The sequence below is a fragment of the Pan paniscus genome, chromosome 18 (assembly GCF_029289425.2).
Source record: "Pan paniscus chromosome 18, NHGRI_mPanPan1-v2.0_pri, whole genome shotgun sequence".
Taxonomy (NCBI): Eukaryota; Metazoa; Chordata; class Mammalia; order Primates; family Hominidae; genus Pan; species Pan paniscus.
This window is the reverse complement of record NC_073267.2, coordinates 4288707-4308278: the sequence shown is the minus strand read 5'-3', so window position 1 is coordinate 4308278 and position 19572 is coordinate 4288707. Positions and strand designations below refer to the sequence as shown.

At 44.6% G+C, this 19572-nt stretch overlaps 1 protein-coding gene across 6 annotated transcripts in view; it reads left to right on the top strand.

Annotated features, from left to right (window-relative positions):
• Nucleotides 1–19572, top strand: part of CREBBP (CREB binding protein) — a 153981-nt gene that overhangs the window by 97052 nt on the left and 37357 nt on the right. For 4 of the 6 annotated variants that reach the window (XM_008968016.5, XM_034939696.3, XM_034939695.3 and 1 more), the window contains 11 exons: nucleotides 448–690; nucleotides 2062–2164; nucleotides 2489–2635; nucleotides 4542–4659; nucleotides 5177–5348; nucleotides 5702–5746; nucleotides 8800–8924; nucleotides 9563–9742; nucleotides 12472–12888; nucleotides 14104–14283; nucleotides 15541–15730. In XM_008968016.5, the coding sequence (XP_008966264.4) occupies nucleotides 448–690; nucleotides 2062–2164; nucleotides 2489–2635; nucleotides 4542–4659; nucleotides 5177–5348; nucleotides 5702–5746; nucleotides 8800–8924; nucleotides 9563–9742; nucleotides 12472–12888; nucleotides 14104–14283; nucleotides 15541–15730 (1920 nt within the window). The remainder of the gene's footprint in view (nucleotides 1–447; nucleotides 691–2061; nucleotides 2165–2488; nucleotides 2636–4541; nucleotides 4660–5176; nucleotides 5349–5701; nucleotides 5747–8799; nucleotides 8925–9562; nucleotides 9743–12471; nucleotides 12889–14103; nucleotides 14284–15540; nucleotides 15731–19572) is intronic. The other 2 variants (XM_063598312.1, XM_034939693.3) reach the window with 1 other exon arrangement.

The following is a 19572-nucleotide window of genomic DNA, read 5'->3' as shown; positions in this document are numbered from 1 at the left end:
TGTGCAGGTGAGCAGTGAAGGACAGGGTTGGGGTCAACAGGAGGGGGCTCCTCTGTTCATCTCAGAGGTGTCTGCTGGTCCCCAGAGAATCAGACGTTTCCCTTGTCATACATTTGCCACTCCCTGGAACTGACTTCTTGAGGAGTCTCTAGGTTATAAGACATAATAATTTTTTTCAAGTGTTATCTGTGAGATTTTATGGTCTGTTGCATGCTAAGATAGAAACTTGACTTTTCTTTAACTTTTTGTTCCTCACTTACTGCTAGGCAGAATAAATGAGTCCTTCAGCACAGTTCCTTTCTCCCTAGCCTTGTTTACTGCTTTATGATATTCATGTATAGTATTTTGATGAAATGTATTTGCTTCTCAATAGTTTTTAAATCATTCGTGGGCTTCTCCCTTTTACTTACCTCTCTTTTTTGTCTGTCTGTCTGTTTGTCGTTATAGCCATCCTGGGGTCTCCAGCTAGTGGAATTCAAAACACAATTGGTTCTGTTGGCACAGGGCAACAGAATGCCACTTCTTTAAGTAACCCAAATCCCATAGACCCCAGCTCCATGCAGCGAGCCTATGCTGCTCTCGGACTCCCCTACATGAACCAGCCCCAGACGCAGCTGCAGCCTCAGGTTCCTGGCCAGCAACCAGCACAGCCTCAAACCCACCAGCAGATGAGGACTCTCAACCCCCTGGGTAGGTGAAGGAACTCTCAACTTCGTTCTTACTTGTCCAAATGCGGCAAAGGGAATGGAGTGATGGAACCCAAGGCAGTTTTCAGTTTGTTTTGTGTTTTTTACTACAGTGGTTGAAATAAAAAATCTCCCAGGAAAAAGCTGAAGTATCTGATGCAAGGAAAATGTTACATGCTTATAAAAAGAGCAGCATTTGCAAATGAAGCAGTGTTTTTGTTGCTTGCTGTGCCACTTCTTTCTGGACAGTTTTCATAAAGAATGTGCCATGTGCCTCAGAATGCAGATCTCACAAGTCAGGATGCTGACTGGACGCCTCATGCTGACTGTTGTCATTTATTTGTTGGAGTACTTGTGTTTGCCAGTTTCTCACACATCTTGGTTAGGGTCTACCCCTCAGTTGGAAGTGACCAGCCTGGACTTCAGCAGGTTAATGACAGGAGTCCTGGAAACTCTTGGCTCAGGCTGCTGGACATGTCAGCATTTCTTTTGTCACCCCAGCCCATTATTTGCCAGCCTTTGATCGTTTGCTCACACATCGCCATGATTTTGCCATGTCTGCATATGGTTTCCTTAATATTTTTCTTTAAGTGGACACAGTCCCTTTACATTTAGGCTTAAGCTAAGCAGTGATGTCTGTGAAGTCAAGACTGGCTGACTAGTTGTGCTAGTTTTGTTCTTTCCCTAATAGAGTAACTATTTTACACTTAAAAATTACTCCTTAAAATATGCCCAGCTAAAGTCATCTTACTTGTTGCTTTCTGGAAAACAACTGCCCTAATGAATGTCTAACTAATACTGGCCAGGAGACTGAGTTAGAATCCTGAGACCCAAGTGTTAATCTCACTCCTCTCCTGTTGATGGTATAATTTGGGACTAGCTTAACCTTTTTTAGTCTCAGCTTTCGTTTCGTTTAATAGGAAGATTGTAGACAAATTGACCTCTATATTTTTTTCCTGAGCTTAATTTCTGTAATTTTATTTTCTGATATTGGGGGTGGAGACACAGAGGTGTGTGTCAGTGCAGCTGAGTCACTCAGGAGCGATACTAATGAAGCAGAATGAAAGTAAGAGGCTGCATATGGGTCATTTATAACTTTTTCACTTAGATACCAGCTAACCTCCATAAACACACCTTACTTTGGTTACAAAGTAGAGTGGGGAGAGTGTCTACTGATTATTTGTGCACGTTGATTACCATTATTGAAAATATGACACTCAGAGTTCCTGCCGCAGTGCTTACTATAACTGGCCAGAATCACTTATTTAAATAATCACCAATTGTTTATATGGTGGCATGTTGGTTATCTGTCATCAAAACTTTGAAGTATATATTAAAATTTAACTGTTGATTGATTTCTTTTCTGTCTTTAAAGGAAATAATCCAATGAACATTCCAGCAGGAGGAATAACAACAGATCAGCAGCCCCCAAACTTGATTTCAGAATCAGCTCTTCCGACTTCCCTGGGGGCCACAAAGTAAGACCCTGTTTCAGTTCTGAGTGACAGTCCAACAGGAGCATGGACTGAGAACCACACAAAACTGATTCTTTCTAAATGTGTGGCAGAGAAAATAGTTTAAATGGGGTGGTGAGGGGTGAATGCTGTTTTCCTTTTTTTCTTTAATTATAAATGTAGAGCAGATAATAGATTAAACATAGTTTAAGTTTTATTTATTTACATCACTTGGCTCTCCTGACTTAAACTTTTAAAAGTCACATGTGGTGGTAGAAGAACCTTACTAGACAAAGTGTGTTTGAGTCACTTCAGTAGATGGATGAAGTGTCTTTATTTCCTCCTTAGCCCACTGATGAACGATGGCTCCAACTCTGGTAACATTGGAACCCTCAGCACTATACCAACAGCAGCTCCTCCTTCTAGCACCGGTGTAAGGAAAGGCTGGCACGAACATGTCACTCAGGACCTGCGGAGCCATCTAGTGCATAAACTGTACGTAACAGTTTTGCAGTTTCATAGATGTTTGATTTTATTCCTGTGTTGCCCATTGGCTACCAGATGACAGTACCCTAGGAGCCTATACAAGTCACGTGCTTATTTAGGGAGCCACTCTCACTGCTGGTAGAGTTCTGGCAGCCCTAGGCAGGCCAGAGATTCCCACACTGTATGTCCTCGGTGAGCGGGGGTGACAAAGAGAGCATTGGTGGCTCTGTACTGCCAAGGGGCACTGACTTGCAGCCCCTATCACCGAGGCAAAGACCCTCAGTGCAGCCTGGCCTTAATGTGCTTCTGCACTTTAGGCTGCGTGAGGGGGCTGGGGTTAGCTCAAGAGCCTCACCTTATTTTGTAGTTCCAGATTCTAGTTGTGGAGACCCCTCAGAATTGGAAAAGTTTAGAGTATAGATGGGATGTCATTATCACCTTACAGTTAGTTAACATAACGGAAAGTTAACAGTTAACTTTTTTTTTTTTTTTTTTGAGACAGAGTCTCGCTCTGTTGCTTAGACTGGAGTACAGTGGCACAGTCTTAGCTCACTGCAACCTCCGCCTCCCAGGTTCAAGTGATTCTCCTGCCTCAGCCTCCCGAGTACCTGGGATTACAAACACATGCCACCACCCCCAGCTAGTTTTTGTGTTTTTGGTAGAGACAGGGTTTCACCACGCTGGCCAGGCTGGTCTCAAACTCCTGACCTCAAGTGATCCGTCCACCTCAGCCTCCCGAAGTACTGGGATTATGAGCCACCGCACCCGGCCTTTTTATTGTTGTTGTTGTTGTTGAGAGAGAGAGACGGAGTCTTGCCAGGTTCCCCAAGCTGGTCTCAAACTCCTGGCCTCAAGTAATCCTCTTGCCTTGGCCTCCCAAAGTGCTGGGTGGCATGAGCCACTACACCAAGCCTAACTTTGTTGAGCTAGTTATTTTAAATGAGCTAGACTTACATTCCCTTTGAGTTTTTTCCCTTCCTTATTTTGATCAAATTTTTTTTAGTAATAAGTAGTTTAAAAATTAGGGATTTGAAAATCGTGTTACTCTGGAAATGACCCAGCACATACTTGTTAATAGCAAAATATTGATGTGTTTGATGTGTAGATAAGTTGATAGGTCAGGATTGTCTCCAGGGAGTTAACATCATTCATGTATTGATATGCTAGGCAAGAGAGGCTTGGCATTTCTCTCCACACTGTATTGCCACCAGAGATACATGATCCTGATTTTGTAGTGCTTATTTGACGGCATTGGAAGTAGCTTCAGGCCAGGTGCAGTGGCCCCCACGTGTAATTCCAGTGCTTTGGGAGGCTGAGGTGGGAGGATTGTGTGAGCCCAGGAGTTCAGGCCAGCCGGGGCAACATAATAAAACTCCATCTCTACAGAAAATTTAAAAATTAGCCAGGCATGGTGGTGTGCACCTGTACTTCCCAGCTTACTTTAGAGGCTGAGGTGGGAAGATCATTGAGCCCAGGAGTTCAAAGTTGCAGTGAGCTATGATCATGCCACTGTACTCCAGCCTGGGCAATAGAGCAAGACCCTGTGTCTTTTTTTTTTTTTTTTTGATATGGAGTCTCACTCTGTCGCTCAGGCTGGAGTGCAATGGCACGATCTCAGCTCACTGCAACCTCTGCCTCCCGGGTTCAAGCAATTCTCTTGCCTCAGCCTCCCGAGTAGCTGGGATTACAGGCATCCACCACCATGCCCAGCTAATTTTTGTATTTTTAGTAGAGACAGGATTTCACCACGTTGGCCAGGCGGATCTCAAACTGCTGACCTCAGGTGATTCTCCCGCCTCAGCCTCCCAAAGTGCTGGGATTACAAGCATGAGCCACCGCGCCTGGACGAAACCCCATGTCTTTAAAAAAAAGAAGAAAGAAAAAAAGTAGTTTGATAGATGTGTTATCCTTTCAGCGTCCAAGCCATCTTCCCAACACCTGATCCCGCAGCTCTAAAGGATCGCCGCATGGAAAACCTGGTAGCCTATGCTAAGAAAGTGGAAGGGGACATGTACGAGTCTGCCAACAGCAGGGTAGGTTGCTGTTTACCGTGCTCTGGCCTCTACAGCATCTGTAGTAGACAGCACTACATTTGTCTGCTTTGTTATCTGGAAATAGTGGAATCTATGTAGTTGGGACAGACTCCTCACCTTGAGGCCACTGACCAAGGAGACTTCCCAGATAAGACACAAATTTCCTGCAGAACTCTCTTGATTAGCTACATTGGTGCATGGAGTATATAAATTTACATTATATCCATGGGATATATTTTTCATAGTAGGTGGTGGTGTAATATTGTTAGCATCAGCGAATATTCAAGAAGTTCATTTGAATGAAATGGAACATGTATTAAGTACCTACTATTTGATATGTCCTATAAAGTCATTGGGAATTCAGCAAGAATGTGGGCTTCTGGTGTATCAGGTATTTGCATACTACTTTTGCCAGTGTACTCAATGAGGAAGTTCATTAGTTAGAACCTACAACACAGATCATTCAGTTGCTTTTTACAGTTTTAACTGTTTCATATTGAATATTATTGCTTTTTAGGATGAATATTATCACTTATTAGCAGAGAAAATCTACAAGATACAAAAAGAACTAGAAGAAAAACGGAGGTCGCGTTTACATAAACAAGGCATCTTGGGGAACCAGCCAGCCTTACCAGCCCCGGGGGCTCAGCCCCCTGTGATTCCACAGGCACAACCTGTGAGACCTCCAAGTAAGGATTTTATTTCCTACTGCCATCCCTTAGCCTGTTTCCTTGGTTTTCCTTCGTGTTTGGGGTGTATTTCTAAGAACAGAGAATTAGAATATCTGATGCATGCCCTGCAGAAGCTGTTGATGTGGCAGTGGCCCTGACCACCTGCCTCAGGCTGTGTTGGGACACTGAGTTTCTCTCTTGGGAAGGCCCTTTACAGGGTGCGCTGGCATTGGAACACACGTGCTTTTGGACCTATTGGCTGTTTTCCCTTTTAAGTTTGAAGTCCTAATAAGAAATTTCCTATTCCTGAATCAAGGATTATATTAAATAACTAGGGTGGTTTTGTTTTTGTTTTTGTTTTGCCACCATAGATGGACCCCTGTCCCTGCCAGTGAATCGCATGCAAGTTTCTCAAGGTATTGAACTGTTTGTGGTGAATCATATTTTAGTTTTACATTCAACAGCCATAACTTTCACTGTTTTTTCCTCTCCCCCTGTATATTTCTTTCTAACCCTTTCTTCTTTCCATTCCTTTTTGCTGATAAGCAGAATTCAGTTCTACAGGTAGTATGGATATGTTTATAGTATGAAGTTTGGAGATTATAGGAAAGATCTTCCAAGAGATAAGAAGCAGTATTTAGCTATTTATTTATTTATTTATTTCTATTTTATTTTATTTTATTTTTATTTTTTTGAGATGGAGTCTCGCTCTGTCGCCCAGGCTGGAGTGCAGTGGCTCTATCTTGGCTCACTGCAAGCTCCGCCTCCTGGGTTCACACCATTCTCCTGCCTCAGCCTCCTGAGTAGCTGGGACTACAGGCGCCCACCACCACGCGTGGCTAATTTTTTGTATTTTTAATAGAGACGGGGTTTCACCGTGTTAGCCAGGATGGTCTTGATCTCCGTGATCCGTCCACCTCAGCCTCCCAAAGTGCTGGGATTACAGGAGTGAGCCACTGCACCCGGCCTTAGCTTTTTATTTTACTTTATTTTCTTTTCTTTTCTTTTCTTTTTTTGAGACGGAGTCTTACTTTGTTGCCCAGGCTGGAGTGCAGTGGCACCATCTCGGCTCACTACAAGCTCCGCCTCCCGGGTTCACGCCATTCTCCTGCCTCAGCCTCCATAGTAGCTGAGACTACAGGCGCCCGCCACCACGCCCAGCTAATTTTTTGTATCTTTTTTTTTAGTAGAGATGGGGTTTCACCATGTTAGCCAGGATGGTCTCAATCGCGTGAACTTGTGATCCGCCCACCTTGGCCTTCCAAAGTGCTGGGATTACAGGCATGAGCCACTGCACCCGGCCAGCTTTTTATTTTTTTAATGGATGGTGAAGGGGGCGTGGTACGTTACTCTTAGGAAGAGTCCGAGAAAGAAGCACCCTAGATGTGGGGAGGGAGTGCTTCTGAATGCTGAGAAGGAGAAGCATGCAAGACAGTCCTAGACTGCTGAGCACTTGCAGAGGCTGAAATGGGGACGGCACGGGCTGCTCTTGGCCCTAGGGGTTAAGCCCAGCTGGATGTCAACTTCTGGAGAGAGTGTACACACAGGTCCTGTGCCAGGTTGGGGTGTCAGCAGCTGTCTCAACAACCTTGAAAGGTTCTTAAGTAGAGAGCCTCTGGTTTTTGGTTGGTTGAAGCAGTGATTTTTATTTTAGGGCAGGGAGCATTTGAAAACCTTGTAGCTCTTGACCATTGAGACCCAAGCAGGAGGACATTTTTCCAGGTTGTGAAACAAGGTGGTGACATTATCCAGAAGACTCTGAGGAAAGAGGCTTTGCTGTGGTTTGCAGAGTAGTTTGGGAGGGAAGGTAGAAGAGATAATTTTAAAAGTTGTATTCGTATTGCATCCTGGAAAAGACATAGTAGATAAGCTGATATTATGGAAAAAAACTTACCAGGGACTTGTTTTGATGGTCTAGATTTGAGGGGTGAAAGAAATCAAGGAGTCAGGCTGGGCACAGTGGCTCACACCTGTAATCCCAGCACTTTGGGAGGCCGAAGCAGGAGAATCACTTGAGGTCAGGCGTTTGAGACCAGCCTAGCCAACATGGTGAAACCCCCGTCTCTATTAAAAATACAAAATTTAGCCGGGCATGGTGGTGCACACCTGTAATCCCAGCTATGCGGGAGGCTGAGGCAGGAGAATCTCTTGAACCCAGGAGGCGGAGGCTGCAGTGAGTTGAGATCGCACCACTCCACTCCAGCCTGGGCAACAAGAGCGAAATCTCATCTCAAAAAAAAAAAGAAAGAAATCAAGGAGTCAGAGAAATTGAGCCTTGGGAAAGTGGCTGGATGCTGTGTTGGGGATTGGTCCAGGACTTCAGCCTGGATAGGAAGATGCTGCTGGTGTGGGGTATGATGCTCCTGCTGTTTACCAGCAGAATATTGGAATACATGTTTTCTAGTTATGCACTTAGCAACCTCCCTACCAGCACATCTGGGTAAATACAGATTTCTTTAAGTGCTGTTCCTTAGTAATTGTTTTTCATTGTGTTTAAAAAAATTCTCAAGGAGGGGGGAAGCTTACATTATAGACTCCCTGGAAAGTCTTCCTGGTCTGCATCGGCACTCCGTTACTTGAGGGTACCATTGCTAGGTAGCCATTGAAGGTAGTGCTCCGTGAGTCATCCTTTGAGCCTTCTCATGACTACAGCAGCGCTAAGGCAGCACCTTCCAGAAATTCTCTAAAGGGTTCTGTCAGATTCTAGTGTTGGTCCTAAGACTAATTTGAACTGGTGTTTCTTTAGAACTCAGAGTTTACAGAGTATTATTGGAAATTGGAAGGAACTAGACACCGCAGTCTGGAGACACTTACTGGCTGTGAAGTGTCTTTCAGTGATGTGGTGTTCCTGTAAACTACAGGAGGCTAAGGTTGAGGACGGCTGACCCTTGGGCACTTCTTAATGCTTAAGGTGCTTGCAAAATTAAAAGAACATTTGGAGTCTTAGCACAGATTCTAACAATGAATGTAAACCCAGCAAGGAACTGGGAATCCTCGGATGATGGGCGTCAGCTGCTCCAGAGGCATTAGGTATGGGTGTGCACAGAAGCTTGCCCTGGTCTCTGGAAACATCTCTTCTGTAGACTGTGGGGGTGCTGTCCTTTCAGGGCACCTCCTCACCCTCTTTGTTGCTATGACACTTTGGTACTGTGCCCTCTGGCTCAGCTCTACCACAGCCTCGTTTAATGTCTCACTTGTTCCTGTCTTACCAACCTTATGCCTTCATGTCCTCGTCCTTCCCTGGTACCCCTCACCATGCCACCGTCACCACCCCCACATTGATGCCGTTTTCTCTGGATATGGAGAAGTCTGTTCCTTCATCATCTTCATTGATTAATTGGGTGATTTCTTTTCAGTTTTCTGTTGCCTGTGCGTTCCATCTTATTTTACTTAGAGTTTATTTAGCAAGTTGTAATTCTGTTTTCCTGTGGGTGCTTTTCCTAATGAACCGTTGTGGGTACATTTACAGGGATGAATTCATTTAACCCCATGTCCTTGGGGAATGTCCAGTTGCCACAAGCACCCATGGGACCTCGTGCAGCCTCCCCAATGAACCACTCTGTCCAGATGAACAGCATGGGCTCAGTGCCAGGGGTGAGTGTTCTCTTTCGCTGTGCTGCAGATAGCCCTCCCTCTCACATGGAACATTATCTAAGCAGCAGAATTCATGTCACTTGAGAATCCTGTGGTTCTTGTTCCTTTGAATTTGGGTTATGCTTTATTTCTTTCATCTCTCATTTTAAAAAAATTATTACTACACAGAATTATTTGACTGTTAGTTTTTTTATTGGAATAACAAATTCATAGGAATGTGTGGCTTTGTGAGAATGTGGGAGTTCCAAGGCTGGAGAAGGCAGCCTCAGATATGTGGCCAGCAGGGAATTGTCAGCATCTGTTGACTGAGAGCTCGCTGTTCCGAGGCTGCTTTCTAAACACTTTAGAGAACTCATAGGCATGTCTTAAACTTTAAATTATAGCCTGCTATTGATTTCTATTCAGAGGACATTTTGAAGCTGGCTCATTTGAGAGATTGCCTGAGAAAGTGTGTAAGGTGCCCAGGAGCCCGGGAGTTCTTAGCAAGTGGTGGTCTCTTCCCATGAGGAAGGGCAGGATGTGAGCCCTGTGCTTGCCATCCTCTGGGGTTGTGAAGCCTTGGATCATTCTGGCTCACCTTGAAAACTCTGGCCGTCAGCTTCCGAACTACAGCTCTGGTGGTGCTTGTTGTCTCGTAGATGGCCATTTCTCCTTCCCGAATGCCTCAGCCTCCGAACATGATGGGTGCACACACCAACAACATGATGGCCCAGGCGCCCGCTCAGAGCCAGTTTCTGCCACAGAACCAGTTCCCGTCATCCAGCGGGGCGATGAGTGTGGGCATGGGGCAGCCGCCAGCCCAAACAGGCGTGTCACAGGTACTGTGCCCCACTGGGATCGTGGCTCCCTAGGAAATAAAATTCTTGTGTTAAGTTTTGGTTTTTTTTTTTCTGTCTTCCTTCGTGGAAATTAAAATTCCAGAATGCACATTTCATTTCTTTGTATCAGCTTCTCTTTATTTTCTCCACCTTTGTCCTGTAGTCCTTAACTCGTTTGGAATTTCTCTTATCCTTTCTGGGTTAACTATATGCAAAAGTGGGAATGGATTTAGAATTTTTGGTTTGTATGCTTTTGTGTTTTGATCTTTGAGTTTTTGTTTTCTTATTTTTTTGTTTGTGTATTTTAAATTCTAACTTTAACGTGACCCTGAGAGGCATTAGGATTTTAAAAAGCGAGTGAGAAGGACCCATGAATTCACTCTTGATGATTTGGCTTTAGTTTCTTTTGACCTGTCTCCACTGCCAGGTGAAATCAAGCTAACAGAATCATTTCAATAGTTCCCTTCTTGTTAAATGTTTTTAATTTCTCAATCTAGAGCTGAAGAAAATGATTTTCCATTTATTCCTTCCTTTTTTCCTCTTTTGTTAGTTGTAGTGCGTATCATTGCTACTGTATACAAAATCTACATGTATTTAAAACACACCAAATCCTCCCTAAAAGATAAAATTGTTGTTTTAAGTTTTTTTTTGTTTGTCTGTTTTAAGACAGGGTCTCGTTTTGTTGCCCAGACTGGAGTGCAGTGGTACAATCTCGGCTCTGCAACCTCCGCCTCCCGGGTTCAAGCGATTCTCCTGCCTAAGCCTGCCAAGTACCTGGGGTTACAGATGCCCGCCACCACACACAGCTAATTTTTTTTTTTGTATTTTTAGTAGAGACGGGATTTCACCATGTTGGCCAGGCTGATCTTGATCTCCTGACCTCAGGTGATCCACCCACCTCGGCCTCCCAAAGTGCTGGGATTACAGGAGTAAGCTACTGTACCCAGCCTTGTTTTGAGTTTTTAATGTGAAATAATGCTGCATAAGTCATTATTATATATTAGATTTCCTCACTAAATGATTATTCTTAACTTTCCATAACATTTCATTTCTCTAGAACAAGGATTAGCAAACTTCGTGTAAAGGGCCAGATACTAAATATTTTCAGCTTTGCAGGCCATTCAGTCTTGGTTTTCATCACTTCTGTTCTTGTAGTGCAGAAGCTGCTGTGGTACATAAATGAGGTGGCTGTGTGCCAATAAAGCTTTATTTACAGAAACAAGCAGCTCAGTGTGTTTGCCCTGGGAGATTGCCAACCCCTGCTCTAGAACAGTGATTCAGAATCATTTTTAAAATGTTCACAAATAATTCTGAAGTGTATCCCCAGTATAGAACCACTGCACTGAAACAGTTCTCTTTCAGTAACTAACGTGTGTGTGTGTGTGTGTGTGTGTGTTTCAGAGAGAATTTTTTTTTTAATTTTTAATTGTTAAGGGTACTTATGGATGTATATATTTATGGTCAATAACTTTTATTCTTATTTTTATTTATTTATTTTATAGTCCCCAGGGAAGAAGCAACTTAAAAAAAAATACCTTTTTCTAAGCTAAGCTTAGAAAATGTTCAAGAACATTGGGTACATGTTATAGAACATGAAGCTTATAGGCTGGGTCAATGTACAGTAGCTCCCCCAATCTGTCATTTCACTTTCTGAGGTTTCAGTTACCTGGGGTCAACTGTGGTCCAAAAATATTAAATGGAAAATTCTGGGAATAAACAATTCATAAATTTTAAATTAATTAGCTAGGCATGGTATTGCACGCCTGTAATCCCAGCTACTGAGGAGGCTGAGGCAGGAGAATCACTTGAACCCGGGAGATGGAGGTTGCAGTGAGCCAAGATCATGCCATTGCACTCCAGACTGGGTGACAGAGCGAGACTCTGTCTTTTTTTTTTTTTAAAAAAAAAAAAAGGTTTTAAATTGAGTGCCATTCCAAGTTGCATGATGAATTCTGTCACCATCCCACTCTGTGCCCCCAGGGATGTGAATCATTTATTTGTCCAGCATTTCCACACTGTAGACACTACCCACCTCTTAGTCACTGAGTGTCCACCTTGGTTGTCAGATCCAAAAATCTTGGTAAATATTGGATTCAGTACTATCCGCAGTTTCAGGCGTTCCAAGACTGGGGGTCTTGGAATGTATCCGAGTGGATATGAGGGGACTGCTGTAGATGTGTGTGTTTAAGCCATAAGTTTCAATGGTTGTTTTAATTATATAAATCAGACTATAAGAAACGTGTGTAGTTTTACCGTTATTGAGGAGTGCCCATTACAAGTGTATAGCTCGATGAATTTTCACAAGCAGAACACTCCCAAGAAAATGTGATTAAATTCCCATACATTTGGCTGGGCGCGGTGGCTCACGCCTGTAATCCCAGCACTTTGGAAGGCCGAGGCGGGAGGATCACTTGAGGTCAGGAGTTTGAGACCAGCCTGGCCAACATGGCAAAACCCGATCTCTACTAAAAACAGAAAAATTAGCTGGGCGTGGTGACGGGCACCTGTAATCACTGCTACTCAAGAAGCTGAGACAGGAGAATTGCTTGAACCCAGGAGGCGGAGGCTGCAGTGAGCCAAGATCGCAACATTGCATTGCAGCCTGGGCGACAAGAGTGAAACTGTCTCAAAAAAAAAATTTTTTTTTTCATACATTTAATTTTTCAAATGTTTCATCACATTTTCAAACGAGGGAAATAATTTTACCATACTCTGTCCATTTCTGGTAGGGACAGGTGCCTGGTGCTGCTCTTCCTAACCCTCTCAACATGCTGGGGCCTCAGGCCAGCCAGCTACCTTGCCCTCCAGTGACACAGTCACCACTGCACCCAACACCGCCTCCTGCTTCCACGGCTGCTGGCATGCCATCTCTCCAGCACACGACACCACCTGGGATGACTCCTCCCCAGCCAGCAGCTCCCACTCAGCCATCAACTCCTGTGTCGTCTTCCGGGCAGACTCCCACCCCGACTCCTGGCTCAGTGCCCAGTGCTACCCAAACCCAGAGCACCCCTACAGTCCAGGCAGCAGCCCAGGCCCAGGTGACCCCGCAGCCTCAAACCCCAGTTCAGCCCCCGTCTGTGGCTACCCCTCAGTCATCGCAGCAACAGCCGACGCCTGTGCACGCCCAGCCTCCTGGCACACCGGTAAGCCTCTCTCTCTCTGCTGTTTTTGGGCCAAGACTCTTAGAAATAATTTTCCCATAAAAATTGTCTGTCAGGCCAGGCGCGGTGGTTCACACCTATAATTTCAGCACCTTGGGAGGCCAAGGTGGGAGAATCACTTGAGCCCATGAGTTCAAGACTATCCTGGGCAACATAGTGAGACCTCGTCTCTAGCAAAAAAAAAATTTTTTTAACCAGACAAGCATGGTGGTGTGTGCCTGTAGTCCTGTAGTCCCAGCCACTCAGAAGGCTTAGGTGGGAAGATCACTTGAGCCTAGGAGGTGCAGGTTACAGTGAGCCAAGATCACGCCACTGTACTCCAGCCTGGGCAACAGAGCGAGACATTGTCATCTTTTGTTTGTTTACTTAAAACTCCATTGAGGCTGGGCGCGGTGGTTCACGCCTGTAATCCCACCACTTTGGGAGGCTGAGGCGGGCGGATCACCGGAGCTCAGGAGTTCGAGACCAGCCTGGCCAAAGTTGTGAAACCTTGTCTCTACAAAAATACAAAAATTAGCCGGGCATGATGGCGGGTGCCTGTATTCCCAGCTACTCGGGAGGCCGAGGCGGGAGAATCGCTTGAGCCTGGGAGGCAGAAATTGTGTCGAGCCGAGATTGCGCCATTGTACTCCAGCCTAGGTGACAGAGTGAGACTCCGTCTCAAAAAAAAAAAAATTCCATTGAGTAAGAATTTGCAAATTAGGAATTCTTTTAGTGGTTCCTTCGTGTAATGTTCATTTACTCCACCAGCACCCGTGTTCCTACCGTTCACACAGGCTGGGTAACACTGTCTTTGGGTAGGCACTTGATTTCCCTCCCTTCAGATGTGCTTAGGCATTCATAATTCAGCCTTTTACCATACACGTTAACCACCATATTGAAGGGAATTAATTTCAAAATATGAGATTTCATGATTTAGCTAGAAAACTTCGAGAAAATAAATTTATGTCAAAGTTTGAAAAGCTCTGCTGTTTCCTCTGCCTTTGTGGCAAGACCTGAGTTGTGCCTCTGGCTGCTGTTACCTCCCTCTAGAACTCATTCCTACTTTAACCTCTGTTCTTCGGTTTCACAGAAGGGCACCTGCTGGATCAGTATTGAGAAATGTTAACGGGAAATTGTAGGTTGCATGAGCAGCATAGTTGAAGATCATTTATGTTACCTTGCTTACTGAAGTCAGTGCTTTCGGTTTTTTCACAGCTTTCCCAGGCAGCAGCCAGCATTGATAACAGAGTCCCTACCCCCTCCTCGGTGGCCAGCGCAGAAACCAATTCCCAGCAGCCAGGACCTGACGTACCTGTGCTGGAAATGAAGACGGAGACCCAAGCAGAGGACACTGAGCCCGATCCTGGTGAATCCAAAGGGGAGCCCAGGTCTGAGGTGGGTGCTGCTCCCTAGGAATGCATTGACTGCGTATCGCAACTCTACCCAGGTGTCCTTGGGCGAGGCTTGGAGCCTGCCATGGTGTCCCTGACTTTAGTTAAAATATTCTGTTTGAATGTGGGTTCGGGGTTTGGTGTATAGGAAATTGATTGAAAACAGCTTGGTTTTTCATTTTTAAATATGAGGGGTGGGTTTATTTTGCCTGAAATGAAGAATACTGGCTTATATTTGAAATACTTGAATCATCCAACAGCCTTTTATTTTATGTTCTCCATTCATTTCTAGTTCTGCAGAGGTAGACTACAGAAGGGGTGGTGGATTCATTTACTAATTAACCTATGGCAGAAGCTGAAAACTGGCAGACCGTGGGCTGGATCCAGCCTGTAAATGTGTTTGGCCCACACAATACCTTAAAAATCAGGAAATTGCAAATAAAACTCTAGATTTCTGGCTTTTCTTGAAAAATGAGATGCTTTCAGCATTGTGCCTGCATCCCTGTGTGACAGCAGTCTGGTTGTGAGCACCAACTGTAGTGGGCTCTCCAATTAGCCACAGTCCCCACTGCTCCTTCCTGTCTCATACCACACCTCCTGCCTCTGAGAAGGACTTTTGGTCCCTGCCCCAACTTTCAAGGAGATTCTTATTCCAAATTAGAAATATCTGTAGTGAAAAATCTGAGTATGTGCAATTTTTAAAGCAGTTTTACATTTTAAAACTTTTAAATTAGGCTGGGAGCTGTGGCTCACACCTGTAATCCCAGCACTTCGGGAGGCCGAGGCAGGTGGATCACTTGAGGTCAGGAGTTCGAGACCAGCCTGGCCAACATGATGAAACCCCATATCTACCAAGAATATAAAAAATTAGCCGAGTGTGGTGGCACGCACGTGTAATCCCAGCTACTCGGGAGGCTGAGGCAGGAGAATTGCTAGAACCCAGGAGGGGGAGGTTGCAGTGAGCCAAGATCTTGCCATTGCACTCCAGCCTGGGTGTCAGACTCCGTCTCAAAAAAAAAAAAAAAAAAAAAAAAAACTTTTAAATTTAGGACCATAATTGCACTGACTCTGTGCTGAAGCGACTTAATGAACACCAAGTACTTTATTTCTTCTTCCGGAAGAGAAGAGGAATCATAAATGCAACTCTGACTAGAGGAAGGTTTTAACAAACCTGTTTTAGGCTTGTAAGAGTCTTCCGGTGAGGTTGCGGTAACATAAAGGTGTTTGATATTCATATGTTATCTGTAATGTTTTTCTCAAGATGATGGAGGAGGATTTGCAAGGAGCTTCCCAAGTTAAAGAAGAAACAGACATAGCAGAGCAGAAATCAGAACCAATGGAAGTGGATGAAAAGAAACCTGAAGTGAAAGTAGAAGTTAAAGAGGAAGAAGAGAGTAGCAGTAACGGCACAGCCTCTCAGTCAACATCTCCTTCACAGCCACGCAAAAAAAGTAGGCCATTTATTCATTACCTTATTAAAGCATGCTGCTTTTCCACGGTGTTAGGATTCCATGTGGAGGATTAAAAGCTAAAGTAGAAACATAATTCTATCTGCCCTTTTACCTTTCTTGCCTGCCATTCCCCAGACTTTCCCCTGCAGAAACACTCAGGCTGAGCAGGACCCCTGCCCTGTGCCTGTGGGGCTCATGGCAGGAGTGAGAGATGAGCTGCTGCTCCGAGGGCACCCAGGCTGCAGAGCTGTCTTCTGATGGTGCTGGCAGGTGCCGGGTTGAAATGTGTCTGGGTCCTTGAGCAGGTTAAGGAGCTTGGCTTTACTCATAAAAGTTTAAAGAACCAGTGATGTATGTGAGTAGGAGAATAACCAAAAAAGCCATAATTTAAGGAAAATGATCATTATGACAGCACAGGGTGACTTGGAGGCAGCAGGTTTCTGCAGGTGCAGTGAGGAAGCTGAGCATGCAGAGTGAGGGGCAGGGTGGCGCCTAGGGACCCCGTGTAGTGAGACATGGGGGAGGGGTAGGTTAGGCATCTTTGGGGTCTGAGGTGTGTGAGGTAAGCCCGCCTCACAGTGGAAGTTGGATGGAATCCATTTGAGATGTATCCACAGTAAAGAGATAACAGGATATCAGAAAATTGTCAAGTGAACCTTAGAAATGGGAGATGGGACTCAGAAAGTCCAAGGCTGCAGATGACACTTTTGGGAAAGATTGCAGAGAAATGTTAGAGACTGAGACCATGTTACTCTGCAGCTGGAAGGGACCCTGGAGAGTGTGGAGTACAGTGAATCTCAGGGCTCTTTATACTCTTAGAAATTGAGGGCCCCAGAGAGTTGTTGTGTGGATTATCTATCATTGCTTACTCTACTGGAAACTAAAGTTGAGAAATTTGAGTACAGTGGCTTACACCTGTAATCCCAGCACTTTGGGAGGCTGAGATGGGAGGCTTGCTTGATGCTGGGAGTTCAAAACCAGCCTGAGCAACATAGCAAGGCTCCATCTCTACAAAACTAAAATAAAACTAGCTAAGTGTGGTGGTGCACGCCTATAATTCTAGCTGCTCGAGAAGCGGAAGCGGCAGGATTGCCTGAGCCTAGGAGTTTGAGGCTGCAGTGAGCCCGGATCACATCACTGCACTCTAGCCTGGGAGACAAAAGTGAGATTATTGTCTCAAAAAAAAAAAAGAGAAAAATTTTAAAATATTTAGTTCATTTAAAATAGTCTGTTACATGGCACCCATAGAAAACATTTATATGAAAAACAATTTTTCCAAAACAAAAATAAGTAAGAATAGTGACGTTATTAAGGGTATCTGCCTCTGCGTTTACTGTGTTGTGATTGGTTATTTTGGTTGAAGTGTATGAAGAAAATCCTGTAGTTGGTAAAGGGAGAAGTATTTTCATAGCCCTTTCAGCTGATTGTGGATATTCTTTGATACTATACCAAAATTCAGCCAGTGAAGGTTTCTTAAAGGTTAGTTGCGACATTGAACCAGAATCTATAGCACTGGATTTTTCATACTCTGTGACATTAGAATCCATTGATCCATCTTGTACTTGGAATGGATCTTTTGTGCTTGCATGATTTTTTTTCAATTGACACTTAAGTTCTGCAGATTTTCCATATGTTGACATATTTCACTATACAGTGTCAAAAAAAAATCAACATTTGTTAATACCACCATCAGTCTCTTCAAACAAGTCTTACCAACTTAGAAAAGCAGGGCGTGCGTGGTGGCTCACACCCGTAATCTCAGCATTTTGGGAGGCTGAGGGGGAAGGATTGCTTGAGCCCAGGAATTCAGGGTCTATGATTGCACCACTGCACTCTAGCCTGGAGCTCAGGAGTTCGAGAGCAGCCTAGGCAACATGGCGAAACCTAATCTCTATTAAAAAAAAAAATTAGCTGGGTATGGTAGTGCATGCCTGTAGCTGCAGCTACTCGAGAGGTTGAGGTGGGAGAATCATCTGAGCCTGGGAGGTCAAAGATGCACTGAGCCATGATCATGTCACTGTACTCCAGCCTAAGTGACAGAGTGAGGCCCTGTCTCAAAAAATAATACTAATAATAAATTTTGAGAAGCTGTGAAGCCCATGTACAAGTTTTCCAAAACATTTGATTTTTTTATGAAAGCCCAAATTTTAGCATTGGCAACAAATACTGTCAGTTGTCCTTGAAGTAACTGGCCCTCTTTGTTCATTTCTGAGAAAATGTCTGACATATAACCAGAGCTTAGTAACTATAGCTTATCTCTCAGTCATTCCTGAAAGTTTTAATGTGTTCCACGAGGGCAGGCAGCTTCTTCAGCTGTAAATTCCGACACTTGCACAAGTACTGCCTCCTGATGTGGCCACTGTGCATATGCAGCGCACATCTTTTATTCTGTGTGAGGAGATACGCAGAATGTTTCATCACACAGAATAAAAGACATGTACCAGGTGGCCAGACGCGGTGCCTCACACCTGTAATCCCCGCACTTTCGGAGGCCAAGGCAGGCAGATCACGAGGTCAGCAGATCAAGACCATCCTGGCTAATACGGTGAAACCCCATCTCTACTAAACAAAATACAAAAAATTATCCGGGCGTGGTGGCGGGCGCCTGTAGTCCCAGCTGCTCGGGAGGCTGAGGCAGGAGAATGGTGTGAACCCGGGAGGCAGAGCTTATAGTGAGCCGAGATACTGCACTCCAGCCTGGGAGACAGAGCGAGACGCCGTCTCAAAAAACAAAAAAAACAAAAACAAAAACAAAACACACACACGTACCAAACGCTTAAGATTTAATACAAGGAATACTTTTTACTTTCTCATCAAGAATATTTTTTCAGCCAGGTGTGGTGGCTCACATCTGTAATCTCAGCACTTTGGAAGGCCAAAGTGGGAGGATCACTTGAAGCCAGGAGTTCAAGACTAGCCTGGGCAACATAGTAAGACCCTGTCTCTACAAAAAATTAAAAATCAGCCAAGTGTGGTGGTGCATGCCTGTAGTCCTGGCTACTCAGGAGGCTGAGGCAGCAGGATCACTTGAGCTCAGGGGTCCAAGGCTGCAGCAAGCTGTGATGCCACTGTTGGACTCCAGCCTGGACAACAGAGCAAGGCCCTATCTCAAAAATAAATAAATTAATTAAGAAATGAGTGGACACAGTGGCTCCCACCTATAATCCCAGCACTTTGGGAGGCGAACACAGGAGGATTACTTATGGCCAGGAGTTCAAGACCAGCCTGGGCAACGTAGTGAGACCCTGTCTCTACAAAACAATTTAAAAATTAGCCAGGTGTGGTGGTGCACCTGTGGTCCCAATGGCTCAGGAGGCTGAGGTGGGAAGATTGCTTGAGCCCAGGAGGTTGAGGCTGTAGTGAACCATGATTGTGCCAGTGTGTTCTAGCCTGGATGAGAGAGTGAGACCCTGTCTTAAAAATAAAGAATATTTTGCGTGTTGGGGTCATTGGTGTTCTTGTAGTTGAAATAGTGTTCTTGTAGTTCTTGTAGTTTCTTGGCTGGGAGCAGTGGCTCATGCCTATAATCCAAGGACTTTGGGAGGCTAAGGCAGGAGGAATACTTGAGGCCAGGAGTTCAAGCAAGCCTGGGCAACATAGCAAGAACCCATCTCTACCCAAAAAAAAGAAGAAAAATTTTAAACAAATTTTCTTAAGCATGGCTGGTATTTTTTTTCTTGTGACTGTACAGCAGCAGCAGTGTGTGTGATAACAGTAGAGTTTGGTGATGTTGGCTTTCTTTTCCTTTGTTTTTGCTTTTTAGCTGGGTGTGGCAGCATGCGCCTGTAGTCCCAGCTACTCGGAAGGCTGAGGCAGGAGAATCACTTGAACCAAGGAGGTGG